The sequence below is a fragment of the Zootermopsis nevadensis genome, unplaced genomic scaffold (genome assembly GCF_977971745.1).
Source record: "Zootermopsis nevadensis isolate Lab colony 2312 unplaced genomic scaffold, Znev_1.0 Znev_ptg000015l, whole genome shotgun sequence".
Taxonomy (NCBI): domain Eukaryota; kingdom Metazoa; phylum Arthropoda; class Insecta; order Blattodea; family Termopsidae; genus Zootermopsis; species Zootermopsis nevadensis.
Genome location: NW_028259147.1, coordinates 7262749 through 7278307, shown reverse-complemented (window position 1 = coordinate 7278307; position 15559 = coordinate 7262749). Strand labels below are relative to the sequence as shown.

Genomic DNA, 15559 nt, shown 5'->3' with positions numbered 1-15559 from the left:
GAATGTCGGGCATTGCGTTCTATCAGGACGCGTAATTAGTATTTAATATGCCAGATCACTTTTAAGAAAAGATTATCCTTCATGCACCTTCATCAGCATACTGGTGCAGAGTCCTTGAAAAGTCACTAGTCATTCAGGTAGCCAAGAAACCCTCAGTCTTTTATGGAACCCGAAGGTTCATTACCACGTCTACAACAGCTCTCCACTCTAACCTATCCTGAGTCAATTCAATCTATCTTAATAGTATCCTTGTGCATCTATCGCAATACCTACCCGTAAGGTTTTCTGGTTAAAAGTTTGGTTTGCATTTCTTTCCTTTTTTATGCATGCTACATTCCCTGTTCATTTCATCTTTCTTCATTTTATCACACTAACAATACTCGGTCGAGTACAAATTATTAAATTTGCCATCTTGCAATTTTCACCGCCTTTCTGTAACTTTTCCTTCTCAGATCGAAATGTGCTCCTCAGCACCAATTCTTAATCATCCTCAATCTGTATTCTCCTAGCATGAGTTCAAGTCTCACATCCGTGCAAAAATGTCTCATCCATTATCGTTCTGGAAAACAGAAGCGAGAATAAAAAAAATCTGAGTTGAACAAAAGGAATTTCGTGGGATTATTCTTCTCCGGAATTCAACGTGAGCGACTAAAAACTCAGTTTAAAAATAAGACAGAACAAGTTTATGTAGCAAAAATCGATGACGTGTTATGTAATTTCTGTTGGCTTGCATGAACACGCAAATCAATAATGTGCATCGTGTGTTCAGCTTAAAAGAGGCCCAGTTATTTCAGGGCCGAGGCCTGTCGAGACGTTAGTAGCATGTAACTGCAGGTACTCACGTAGCTTCGCCTCCCACACCAGACTGCATCCACTCTACATACTCAAAGGTCAACCGCCTAAACAGCAATGAAATTCAGACCGTAAGTTCAGTTATGTTTGGGACGTACGAGTAACACTTTACAGACAGACGCTCTACGCGTCTTATTACATTCTTCGAGGATCTTCCCAAAGTGGCCACTAGATCAATTTTTATTTTGTTATGAAACCCCACGATTCATCACAAACATTAGTTTTTGGACGCTAATCCGAACCTAAGTTTAATTCTCACCGTCAAAATTTAAATTTAATCCTACAAGTACTCCCTACTAAACATGGCGTTGATGAAATATCATGTTCTCTCCGTGCTTAAATATCACCACCAGCAGCTGATGTATCAGACTGGTGAAAGTTATAAACAGATTGCACTGGACTACACGCTTTGAAAATAGTAACATCGGGTAGTTTCCGGTTAAACTAATTTACTAACACTCTGGTAATATATACCCCGCGAATATCAGATCATGCGATTGAACACGATCCTGAAGCAATTCCGTTCAAATCCAAACCGTCTCCCTAAGACCCATCCTTATGTCACAATGTGTGTCTGCTCCCATATCTTCAAAGCAAGCACTTTCCAAGAGGATTCCCCATAACAATTCTGTATGCATTTGCGATTAAACATTAATGTTAAAAGTGTGGGTAACCTAATAATACTTCCTTGATTATAATTTAGAGCTCCGTAGGCAGCTGATCGTTACTCAGCTACTCAAGAAATCCCAGTGTTATATCGTTCAGTGCAACGATGTATCCTCAAAAGTCTGATCCACCATCTAAGAAGTCCTACCAAATGTTAAACGATTGACTTTACCGAAAATAATTTTGACTCGGAACAAGCCAGAAAATCGAATCCGTGAGAAACGAAAACATAGACAATTAATTAGTGGTACTGTGACAAACTTTCGCTTAGATTTAAATAGTGACAATATTATACGTGCAGCAGTTATAAAGTAGCATATGAAAGCGACATTGACTTCGCATGTCGAAGGTTAAAAATGTCGAACTAATAGGCCACCCCTAAAAGCGACTGATCGTTACTGATAATGGCCACTTTCGGATTTCGACTGAGACACGGGCCTTTACATCGACACATCTTAGTCTGTGTGAACTGGAAGCTTCACAGTTGCACTAAAGCAATTGAAGTAATTACACGACGTGCATCGCCAGGGAATAAGGAATGCTCGTCAGGAAACTGACCACGCGGAGGTCGCGCTTGGCTGCGAGAGCGTGGAAGCGATCTAGCCGTCCGTACACGAACATGTTTACGAACCACGAACAGTCATCAGTTCAGGTTTGAACGACTTATTCCGAACCACGGTGGTATCACCATTTCGTTACCCAGTTAAGGCGAGGTTTAAAAACATTTTATTTTATGGGAATTAGGGATAGATACATGAATAAAACGCGAAATGTAAAAGTTAATCTGTGTTAGTAAAATTGAAATGTCACTTTGCATATGTTCATTCGGTATTTCGACCTTTGTCACGCCTGAATGAAGATGTCGAGAGTAAGTCTCAGCTCTGCCTCTTGATTCATCTCGTCTAGTGGTCCGTATCGTCCATTTTCACTCTCAACGCAAATTGTTTAACGTAACTCCAAGTTAAAACTGTTCAGTAAGGTGTCCAGGATAACGAATCCCCGTCAGACAGAAAACTGGAAGAAAATAAAGGAGTCTGAATTTTCCCAACTTCCTTGGAGAGATTGCTCGTGAAGATCCAAAGGACAAATTCCCGAGGCGATGGGCTGGAAGAGGAAGTTCGAAAAAATAGCGGTGATCTCGATCTCCCGGCCTTACTTCGCTTTTTCCTACTGACGACGTAAAGCGGGTGGAAAATTGAAGCCACGTTCGAAGAACCAGGGACACTGCAGAGTGGAACGACAGGTCTCGCATGAGTGTGACAGGAATTATTATCCCCTTGAGATGTGTGCGTTATTTCTATTTAATTCATGACCATCTTTACAGGACTATGGAGTTACTTCAATCTGTTTTTCCCCCCATTTCCTTCAATGTTGGTAAAGAATAAACACGCTCCTCGTACATCACCAGATGTTCAATACAATGAACGTGCAGTGTCTCAACTGCGGAAGTGAACAGTTTTACACAATTCTTCGCCTCATTTAAGTATGGAAAGTCCCCATGGTGCAGTCTTTCTTGAAAGCTGGTTAAGAAATCTCCCGCTATTATAGAACCTGAAGACTCGTCTCCAGTGTTCACAAAAGTCCACCATTAAACGAACACAAGCCACTTAAATCTGGCTTATCTTCATGCCCCGTAAGATATAGTGTTTCCACAGCGGCGAGTCTGAAGATTGCTGTCTTCTGGGTTGTTGCGCCGCGTCATCACCCTGATGACGGAGGCAGCATGACCTCCGAAACGTTGATGGACATCTACCAGACTACACGGCGCAACAATCCAGAAGACATCAATCCTCTTCATACCCAATTTATCCCAGGTCCATTTTATTATTCTCCAACTGGGCAGCTACTTCGTTTCAAGTTTTCCGGTTTAAATTTTGAAATAGTTTTCATTTCCATGCGTGTTGGTAAAATCAGCGGTTGGCACATCTTCGGAAAACAATTGAATGGCCTAACATGTTACGGTCATCTCGTTTCGTGGGACTGATTCGGTTTGTAAAACTGGATATTTATACAATCAGACACAGAATCCGGTGTTCTTCCTAGCAACGCCTTGCAAGGTCGCAAGCTGCATGTACGGACCTGTTGGCTGCAAGATGTAGCCTAACGGATGTAGTAGTCGCATTCCCTTCCTTATAAACCATTAACTTGCACATTTTCAGTGCAGGGAATCCGACTGAGACATTGCACAGCGGCTGAAAACTGCGCATACTACCTGTTAACCACTGACAAATCTAAAAGAGATATAGAAAACTAGACATAAATTATACTAAAGCATACTTATAACATAATCACAAGCATGTTTACGTTTTGTTGATAAAATAAGCATCTTACAGTACATATCCCATTTATTTTGGTCAGAATCAAAAGTCAGAAATTTATGTGTAAACTACGCACATTATTACTGATTCCATCAATTTGCTTACTTTGTTCCTTTCTCCCTTTGTTTCCTCACTCGTTTTCTTCCGTTCCGCTTTTCACTTCTACCTGCACAATAAAGTACTCAGCACATATTCTGTCTGTGACAGGAAATGTTCCTTCTCATATGAATTCACGGAAAAGAAACGTATGAACATAAAACAGTAAATATTCTTGAGGACTTTTATCCATTATTGTTTCATTTCCATTTATTATAAAGGTAACTTTACGTTAGTTTTCACTCTGCATTGAGACAGAGAATTTCGCTATAAAAATAGGTTCCCTTTTATACAAGTTTTACTGTGCACTGGTTGTTCGTTTAACGATTGTCACGACTGTGACTGATGAATTTGATTGACATGAGGAACGCAGGGATGCAGAAATTTGATGACGATGATGAACATTGTTAGTATCCACTCGTTCATTGTCTTATTTGTGTTATCTGCGCAGAAGACTGCAACGGACGTTATTATTATTAGAAATTCAAGGAAACGTTTGGCAGGTTTCTAATAATAAATAAATTAAGGGTTGTAGAAATACATATTTCGAGTTTCTTGGTGAATTAAAGGTGAACTGCACCGAAAAATGAACTGCGATACAAAACGCATCTATAAAAATGTCCTTATTAAAACAACTCAATTCAAGGTGGCTATATTCAGGGTTGTTGCGCTGTGTAGTCTGGTAGGAATTTACAGACATTTCAGATGTCCTTGTTGTCTCCATCATGACTCACAGCCGCGAAAACCTCAAATCCTATTAACAATTCAATCGATGTAATATAAACAATTTTTTTAAGTTGGTACTACGGTATATTAGTTTTATTGTATGCACAAGAGTGACACAATATAGCATATATATGTCAGTGGAGTACACATGATTTGCAAATGCGTTCTCTACGATTCCTCTTTTCTCATTGGCCTTGAAGTTAATTTACTGCTGAGACAAAGTTATTATTGCAGATTCAAATGATATGTTGCAAATCTAATCACTATGCACATAGCGTGATGTATTTCTTATATTTCGTTAAATAAGCATCGTACCGAAGAATATTTCAAACGAAAGTTGTAGGTCTCAATGGGATCTATATTTTATACCATTCGCAAATATTTGTACCATGAACCGTTGATGAAAAAAGCTGTGAATTTCGATACGAGCTGCACTTAAACAATGCAGAATGTGACAATGTAATATGAATACAATAAGCGATGTAATACAAACCATAATTAATACCCTGCAGATGGAAGTATAGGATATGTTTCTCCGGAAGTTTGGTTAACTGCAACCCAGAGGACTGCAATCTGAACTTTTTGTCTGGACTCAAACACCAATCGAAATCCGTTTGTTCTTTCCGGATATGAAATGTGCGAACATACATACCTCCCTATTCTGCGTCCATTTTAAGAACTTAGCAATAAATTAAAATTAAACTGGAATATATTTTTGTCTCATCAATATTTTTGTTCGTATTTGAATTTCGTAAATATGCAGGCACTTAACCTCATCTGCTCTTTTAATCCAAGTGTTTGGAGTGTGGGTACGCTTAATTAAATCACGAAACATGGCAGCTCGCGTCTTAAAGAATGCCGCTTCGCCCACACATTACCACGAAAGAGGAATTGCACTCAGTGAACAAGTGAAACTTCAGGACAAGTAGAAACTAGCCACAAAGTTGTTTCTGCATTTCCGGCCCATCAGAGAAATCTGCGACGTTGCGATACGGCGGAGCTGACGCGTTACCACGCGATAATGAAAGTCCACTCTTACGACGACTCCTAAACCAAGTCACTGCAATATTTAAAGACGGGCCGAAGAGTTTGTGATTTCAAGTCCACAAAATTTTACTCGTTGATTCTGGTGAAGAAACATCGAAAAAGTGTCAAGTAAATGACGAAGTGCATTTTGAGGTTGGGAGGTGGACGGCACTGGCTCAGGGTCATTTACAGTGGCGGTTTTCCGTATCAACGATGTCGTACTAACAAGTCCCGCTATGAGTGTAGAGGGGCATATCTTATTGAAAATGGTCGTCTTATGGGATGTTGTGACGTGCAGTCTGGTAGATAGCTATTAGCATACGTTTTCAGTGGTGCTTACTGCCTCCATCGGCCAGGCGATGAGTCCTTGTTCATGGAGGCAATAAGCATCTCTGAAACGTCGGTCAGTATCCACCAGACCACACGTCGCAATGTCCCGGAAGACCCGTCGCCGTGTGAACCTAAATCTGACAGACGAATCCTTGTGACTTTTAAAATTAAATATTTATAAAGATGGCAGCTGCTGACAATAGTCCGCCATAGGATCCTATCAAGTCCCAAGCCAGTTTATATCAGTTTAACCTAAAATGTATTTTAATTCTTATCGATTTTAATATTATCTTCCCGTGTCCTCGGTCTTCCAAGTGGGAGCCTTCGCAATCAAACTTCTTTCAAAGTTTCATAAACAATGTTAGAGTTTTCACCCCCCCCCCCAGGTGCTGGACCACCCTTGAGCATTCTTTTATTCTGCTGATCAAGAAATTTCCTGTAGTTATTTAACCCAGAATCTCTTTTCCACCCGCATCAGAAAACCCTGCCATTAGGTCTTAAGCTATACAAGTTGAAACCAGAAACCAAGTCTGCATCTTCACAGCCTACAGGGAGTTTCTAAAGTGTGTTTCAATAGTAATTTCCTGTCTATATCACGTCTACAAGTACTCTCTTTTCACGCGGTTTTCAAATCTGAATTCTGTATGCTTATTTTCATACCCCTCTGGAGATGCCATCTCATTTTACTTGATGTAATGACTCCCCTGGGAGAATCAGAACCTTGGTGGGTAATTGTTTTTACATATATAGTGCATGAAACTGCTACGGGACAGCCTGTACTTTCATTAGTAAATGTAATTAAAAGAAACCCTTTTGTTTCTGTTTTCCGTTATTAACCCATCATCTCTACTAGTACAATGCAAATATTATGGCATTCAAAAGATTGGAGTATTGTACTGTTTACATAGGAGAAGGAAGGACTGCCTGAGAAAATATAAACTTTCTCTATTTTAATAAAGTAGATTCCGGTTAATTGGGCCATCGGTTAATCGAGATAGCCGTTTATTTGGGACAAATCTTAAAGAACAAACCTTTTTAACACTTTACGTGGGACTTCGCATAATTGGGGCAGCCACTTAATTGTGCCAAAGTGTTCTAGTCCCGATGTGTCCCAATTAACAGGAATACACTGTACATAAAACCTGTTTAAAATGGATTAAACTTAACCCTGCCATGAAAAGAAATTTTCATCGGTCCCGAGAATTTCAAGCAAAAATGAATCTGAAGTTTCTTCTAAGAAACGAATGTACGGAAATGAAGGGGGGGGAAAGGCCCGCGACAACATTTGTTTTCTGTTTAAATAATAACATTTACCGTTACTGCTGCTTTCTGGAGCTATCTGAGAAGGAACACTCCTGCTAAAGATAAGAAATTAAACTACACCGTCAACAAAGAAAGGGAAAAGCGCACCACAATACAGCCGTGGTTTCAATAAACATGAAGTATGCACTGCGCAATGTTCTTTGTGAAAAATTAAGTACTGATGCCTGTGTGAAACCGAAACATCAAACGAAAATATGATTTTGTCCCTTTCAATTCATTTTTAAGCAGGTTTTATCTAATTAAGATATATTTCAGGCCGGATTCCGTGACGTAATTCGCCATTATAAAAAATCTCCCCATGGAACTCTTGGAAACATTGTAATGCGATTACTTACGTCTACCGTGTTAACGGGGATAGCAGACGTGTTGATGACGGTACATTCGCTCTGTGGTGACGTTACTTGGTGCTGCTGATGTTTTTGTGGGGAGATGCGAGCTGGGAAGCTCAGTGTCTTGGTCCACTGGGCCAGGCTACGAACCATTCTGGCACGATCCAACATAAACCACAATCACAAGTGCTAGCTAATACTTTGACCGTGATATTTCGGCACCAGTCTTTTTTTATTTCTGATTACGTCCTCCTTATTTCTTTGTGTATAAATCGTTTATAGCTCTCCGTCAATTACCCTCAGCATCAAATTCTTATTATCTACCAAAGGAAAGTATCCTATTCCCAAATCTTCCCTACCCTACACACAGCCAGCCACAGCGACATCTGTTCAGTTGGGGTATATCTTGTCCCTTTTTTCCCTCGTCACGAGAACCACCAGCTGCAGCAATATGGTCACAATATGTTCCATCTGAGAGTTCGGGAACAATGCGATCGCTTCTTCCAGCTCAGTCCACAGTAATGCGTTTCTCCTTCCAACACTTCTACGCTGATCAAAAAATGTTTATTTTTCAACTTATTGTTGCTTGTTGTAAAATTCAGTTCTTCCAGTTTTTGTCTAATCAAGAATGCGGTTATAACTAACTTACTGTTGCTCTTTCAACAATAATGCTTTTCTTATCACTGTTGTTGCTGTTCACTATTAACACACTTCCCGTTCAGCACTATTATAATCTTGCAGAATATAAGTTTCCTTGTAAGTCAAAATTCTTTGTTCATTACTGAAAGTTCGCGAAAACGTAGATTTTGTCTATCGAATGAGCAGCTTCGCAGGTAACAACGCGCATCAACCTTGATGGCTATTCGGGACATGTACAAACATGCACAGGCAACAGTCCACGTCGTTAACGAAAGAGAATGTTACGAACAGCAGTAAACCGGATATTCAAGGAATACAAATGCAAAACCCATGGATGAGTCAGCCCATCGGGAAAGCTTTGCTCAGATTAGAATTTAAGTATCTATGTGCCCATAGAACTGGTCACAGAATCATGCTGGTAGGATAATTTACCAGCTGACCAGTGATTTTAAAATAAATCTTGTTCGCATAAAACTTTGTTTGCTTTCAATCTTCTTAAATCTTTCTCGAAAAGTAACTCTTTGCAAGCAAATAAAATGAAATTTCCTGCTTCTGAATAATTCTCGACATACACCCACACTTTTGTTATTGTAATCGAAGTCTGTTGGATACGGTTGCTTATTATTCTTCTACCTGCACAGATTGAATACCAAACAAAAACGTGATTACGTAATACTTCTACAATTCTTAACCTTTTATAGGAGAGTAATAACAATATTAAGCGCGTGTTAAGTGTCAACTAAATATTCAAATCACGGTGTTTATTTATGGAGTTCGTTTGGTTCATGTAACAAGCAATTATATTTTTAAACACCTTCTAATTACTGATAGTAACACAAATGAGACGTGTTTTCTCAGGAATGAAAATCGAATGTTTAAATATCATTAAGTTGAGCTCCTGAGTTATTACACCACTGACAAAATAGATAATATTTGTTCAAGTTTAACACACGCATGAAACACAATGATGTACCGATTCACTGTTGACGTCACTAGACCGAATGTGCGAAGTTTTTCGTATGCTTTGTCACACTACCTTCGCACACGTGTAGCACACAGCATCCCGGGAGCATGGAGCCACGATGAACGAACTCCTTCCTGCTTCAAGCCTCTCGTGGCACTGACATCTCTTGCCCAGTGACGCCACGCTTTTGGCCTCTCCTCAATGAACGTTACACAAGCGAGCAGCTGACCGCTATCGTCTCGTGACCGACAGATGGCTCAGGAACCGGACGTTCTTCGATAGTGGGGAAGGCTTTCTTTCTGCGGTTGCTTTGTGTCTTGCTGCCTTGTAACATTTGTTCGAACACATGTGCAACAACCATCTGTACTGCGATATATCAAACCTTTGTTTCTCCCTTCTATATTTTTCCGAAAGACAACCCTCACTTGGCACTCGGGTGGCCACTAAAATTTTAACATTAAGCCAAACCATTTTCCGAGAGGTAGAATGATAGGATTCACGCCTTACACTTCGGCAACTTCTCCGACACAATCGTAGTACCTATAATCGAAACAAATGTTTGCAGGGGTTTGCGTTAACGTATGTAGCAGTTCGATATAAATATGAAATTTGTGGAGCGCGTACATGTATGTAAGAACTGTTTTGTGAATGAGCAAATTGTGACTTTTACTGTTCAGTAAATGAAAATAGCTCAACGGCATCATCTGGAGTTAGATGTACGTGTTTAGAACGTCGGACACCGTAAGGGAATATTTCTGACTTTTACTCAGACCTTCAATCAATTCGAATGCTGCAGCGATAACACTGTCCCTTTCGCATCCATCATTTGCATTTCACCATACCTAGTAATTTTTATCTCATCTGATGCCGCATTAACTCTGCAGATGATACACACGAAATAAACAAATAAATTAATAAATAAGTAATATTGAAGACACCAGTCTGTGGGTTGTAGCGCCGTGTAGTCTGGTAGAAGTTTACCAACGTTTCAGAGGCCCTTGCTCATCGCCCTGATGATGGAAGCAGCAAGGACCTTCGGACTTACCGCAGTGAAAACCTCAAATTAATCAATATATGTACTCTCACTATCTCTCTTTCTTCCCTTTATTTATGGCGACTTGTGTGATTATATTTATATCAAAAGAGTTCTCCAATTCCCTATTTATTTAATAACGCTGTCTCCAGCTAAAATTAGTACCATTGAATGGTAGGATGATCAATAAATAGTAAATTACAAAGGGAGAGGAAAGAAGCGGTCGTGGCTTAATTTAACATTCTATCCTGGCATTTGGGTAGGGAGCCTGAGTAAAACCACGATAAACCAGGATAGCCGGTCTCTGAGCCGAAATGTGATCCTGTGACTTCCCGAAAACTACGCTGGAATACTAACCACTTAACTGCGACGTTTGGTCTCTTTAGTTCACTCACATTTCTGTTCTGTATTATTTTCTCGCAAATTTATTTTCACTGCGTTGTTTTACAACTGGCACTAGTGTAGCATACACACACATTTGGGCGGACACCCATGTACGTCTATAGATGTACGAGTACACGAAGAATGAAGTTTGCTTTTGGTTTCTAGACGAAAGATGACGAAAGATATTCAAGAAACGTGGAGTACAAATGTAAATGACTTACACCACATGGCAATTCCAGATGAACTTCCCCTTTGTTTATATCCAGTCTACTGTCGTGTGTGTTTGTGCCTATATATAGGTCTACACGCCCCTACACTTGGACAAAACCTGACAAGATCCAGATTCCGCTAATTAAGATCACATTTTATGTATTCCCAAAGCGGCCATGAGCTAGCTTCTTCCCAACATGTATCATATTTTAGGACCACTATTCATGATCCCCATGTCTCATTCAGATTTACGTGGCGCAAGTACGAGTTGGCAGGTCCTCGTTTAGTAATACAGGAAACATTTCAGTTTCTGCATATGACTATCTGCCAACTGTCCATACTATGTTTCACCTAATCATGGGCCAGACTTGTACTCGTATGTCACATGTCAAAAATGGGAAGTGTACATAATATTTTTGTTGGAAAACCTCATAGTAACAGATTACTTGGGATTCAAAAGCGGGCAAGATAATGTTTAATTAATCGTAGGGAAAGGATGCTGTGAAGATGCGAACTGGACTGAACTGGCTCAGCTTTAGCGATGACTATGATGAGCCTTGCGATATTTCTGATCATCATAAAAATTGTTTTATTGTCGATAGAAGATGCTATACCATTGGGGGGGGGGGGGGGGGTAGCCAGTTATTTTGATATTAATTATTTATCAGCCAAACAAACAGACAGATACCTGCTTTGGTTGGTTGAGTTGTTATTCAGTTAGGTAGTCATATGTATTCAGGCAGTTAGTTTAGTAAAGTTGTTTCTAAAGTAGTTATAGTTAATCAGAAGACTGGTTAGTTACTTAGGCATTAATTGATCAGTTTAATTGGTAATACTGAGTTAGGCCAACCCAACTGAATTTATTTTGTTGGTTAGTTAATTAAATTGGTGGACTTCCTGCACGGCCTGATGTAAAGTGTTATTTACAGCTGCAAGCCATATCAGTAGTTACGCACTCTCGTCTGTGCGTGGCTTAGGGTCGTAAGGTTATTTTGTGGCGTTTGTGAGGTCGATATACTTACTGTACTTTGAGCTCTCACATGTTATAAAGAGGAATGTCTAGAACAATGCATCTCTTTTCGTTTCTCTTCTCATGTCCCCTCCGCGCCTTGCGGTGCAGTGAATGTCGCTCCTGTAATGGAGGTTAACGGTTCGAATTCCGATAGGAGACCAACTATCCTGACTGGGGTTTCTTCTGGTTTTTATGGATTCTGAGCCGTAGAATGATCATGTAGTGTATGACTGTGGAATACGATCTGCTGAATCATTTGCCGTTAATTTCAAACCCATAGGACGTGCCATTCAGAAGTGATGAGTCTTGAAATGAGGTACCGTAGTGTGTAAAGTTATCTGAAATTTCTGTTGTTTTTTTCAATAAATTGCAGATTTTGAAGAACTGGCATATGTGTGTGTCAAATTTTGAACCTACACGAAACTACTACTGAAAACTACGAGGAAGTTCTGTCATATTTTTGAGAGAAGAATAGTTTTCAAAGGTCATAAGAGGGGGGGTGTTTATTTATTCTTATATTTATAATAACTTCTTGTTGTTTAACGACGCTGTCAGTAGCTCAGATTATTATAGCGTCAAACGATAAAATGACAAATAATGAATTTGAAATTATGAGAAATTAAGCGGTCATGGCTCCGGCTCTTTCCCAGAGGGACTGAGAACAACAACCGTCAGGGTAGCCGGTCTCCGCGGCGATGTTCGAACCCAGGACCCCCGAGTGTGAAGTAGGCGTGCCTTGGCCTTAAACTACGTTTGTCTTTACAATTAAAACTGCATCACTGTTGCACCCAACGAAGACCAGACAAGTTCGTTCCTGTGGGAAGAGACTGCGAATTGAATTATTGATGGGAATGTCTTGCAGGAGAAACTCTGACGCAAAGGTTCTGTGGTGACTGCGGTAAGATGTGAGGAAAATCATCCTGAGAAATGATGCACTGGAGAGTGGCTTCTCCACCACTACACACGAAAATACTCGTGCTCACTGTGTTTTGTGCAGGAATATCTTACTAGAAACCGCATGGCGGTCGACCTCCATACACCCTACACCACAGATTTGATCCGGCGTCCCTTTTATTTATTTTATGCAGAATTCAAATTAATAACGAAGGTGAAGAGATCTGACGATGCCATAGCGATCAGGGAAAAATCGTGAGTCTAAAAAATTTGGCTTCCATACAATAGCGAATCGTTGGGCTTCGTATCAAGGAGCAGAATGGAACAGCCGTTAAGTGCAGTAGGCCCTAAGCACGCCGTCTACGTGTTTTCAGAGCACTTCTTTTTTAAAAAAAACTGATCCTGCAGCAGACAACAAATACATTTTAGTGAGTTCTTCGTATAAAGTAATGTTATAATCGGCCGACGTGTACCAGAATCAAATTCGCCCAATAACCTACAGCGTGGGCCCCAAATTGCACCAACATCAGTGAAGTTAATTCAGAAACTAAACATGTAGATGAATAAAACCGACATCCCTATTACAAATTAATTATATGTGCTTTATACAAACAACGCACAAAACTAATTTATTCTTCTGTTTAATTCGATAAAGTTCTTTGTCACGAAACAATGGGCATTCAGAACGTACTGCCACCGTCTTTCGTCCATTTCCGTAGTGTTCCGTTGTCGCAGGATGTCATCACAGGTATTCACTTTTCCCTATGAAATTGCTAAGGACAGGGCATAATAATATCTTGCCCTTGACCTTGCCCTACCGCCATCGTGACGACGGCTGCGGCAGGAGGATGACTTACAACAGGAAAGTCCTGTTCTCGGACCACATTACTCGCTATGGCTGTGTACTCAGCTACTCGACCTGCTGGCACGCAGTACATTGCCACGTTACCTACGGCTATGATCTTAATCTGTCGGTATATCACAACTTCTCGGATCCCCACTTCGCAATAAGGAACATTTCGGCCACTCTGGATTCTGATTTTCACTTCTTTCCTGTAATGTTAGCCGTGATAGCTCAGTCGGTAGTGAAACTGGCTGTCGGAATTCTGTTCCCGACGAAGACAACAGTTATTACTTTGCTGCCACGTCTAGCGTGTTGTCCAGTAGATAGTGGAGTAGCATTTGTTGTGGGAAATCGTCTGCAGCGTGAACCGGATTATTAATCTCCATTGTTCTGAGGTTAGCGTAGAGATTTGCCTTCGTTATTCTTCAATGGCGTGATTCCTATGCAGATGGGCAGGTTTAAGGCCTTGCAGTTGAAGCAGGAGAAAATGTACGGTTCAAATTTACTTTTTTAAAGTTTTTTGTTGTTGTCAGTTCACTAAACATTAGATACATTTAAATTTAGTCTGTATTGATCTAATTTTTCACCTACTTTACACGAGGCTGGCTATTATTAAATTGTATCAGTTTTCTCAAAAGAATTTTGTAATTTTAAACTTTTGCATGATTTTTTTATGTAATATAGAATACATTTAACAAAACGCAAGGAGAACTAATTAATGTGGTAGTGATAATCGGCTATGTAATCCAATCTTTGTACATTAACTTAAAATTGGAGCTAGTGTGATGGACCTGTTGTCATCTGGAAGTATAAAACGCATCTGGGTGTTTCTTTCCGCCCATCTTTAATCCTTGTAGTTCAAAGGTTGCTAATTCACAGTAAGCCTTAGTCAGTAGCGATACTAACACTGTTACTGTGGGGAAGCTCTATAAATGCTTACATTTCTACTCAATTTTGTTACCCGAAAGCTTATCACAGGCCTTATCATTCGATGTGTATCGTTGAATTATCATAAATTATTACTAAAAGAAACCAACATCTTCACTGGTACTTGAACCCAGAACAGTTTTCGGGTTTTGTAACCTTCGCTCCTGTAATCTCCCCGTCAGAGCAAACAATTTAATTCTTTGTTCCATTCTTCTGCCATACTTAGTTAACAAGCTACAGACCTATCTTCACGGAGACTCAAACCTAGGACAGATTTTTCGGAGTTGTAGCCCATATCCTTTTTAAACAAACAACTTTCGTCTTAGCGCCGTTCTTCCATCGTGCTTAGATTACGAACTGTAGAAATCGCCGTCAAAGGGACTCGAAACCAAAACACTTTCCAAAGTTTTAACCTTTCTGAAATTGAGTTATGCTATTAAGGTATAAACACGACATATTTAGTGCAAATCGGCATATCAGTTCTTACGCTATAAGCAAACATGCATACGTGCATACATACCCACAATTTCAATTTTATGAAAAGGTTAGGCAAGTTAGAGTCTTTTCATTTATCACGTTTACAGTAATACTTGCGGCTCCAGGAATCCTCTCTTCAATAGATACGGACGGAATTCTACGGTTTATGATGCCGGAGTGTAAAGGTAGCCACTGATCTCCCATCTAGTTCCGATATTAAGAAAGCGTGAAACTCTATATGTACTCTTCTACAAGTCTCAAGTTTTGTAGAAGTCTATGCAGTCATGGCTAGCATACAATCAGTCTGAGGAATTTTGTGTTCAGAGGTTATGTCACCTCCAAACTCAAGTTTCAAAGCAAATCTCTTTCATTATTTTGAAAAGAATATATTAAAATGTAATAGGATATTATTCCAGACCTTACAAAAGGACAAAGATGATCTGAAAACGATTTAAAAGGATCTTTCAAGGGGATCTCATAGTGACAGGACCCTACTTCATCTCTGTGTG

At 39.9% G+C, this 15559-nt stretch overlaps 2 protein-coding genes across 6 annotated transcripts in view; one reads left to right on the top strand and one right to left on the bottom strand.

Annotated features, from left to right (window-relative positions):
• LOC110831212 (RUS family member 1) overlaps positions 1 to 15559 on the top strand; it is a 53812-nt gene that overhangs the window by 13041 nt on the left and 25212 nt on the right. The window lies entirely within an intron of this gene.
• The window catches only part of Traf4 (TNF receptor associated factor 4), a 38986-nt gene that overhangs the window by 16601 nt on the left and 6826 nt on the right, over positions 1 to 15559 (bottom strand). Inside the window, exon 1 of one of the 3 annotated variants that reach the window (XM_022066956.2) lies at positions 7673 to 9487. The exons of 1 other annotated variant lie outside the window; for it this stretch is intronic. In XM_022066956.2, the coding sequence (XP_021922648.1) occupies positions 7673 to 7837 (165 nt within the window). In that variant the 5' untranslated portion in view covers positions 7838 to 9487. Of the gene's footprint in view, positions 1 to 7672; positions 9488 to 15559 lie in introns of those variants that run through there. One more of the 3 variants, XM_022066958.2, reaches the window with a different exon arrangement.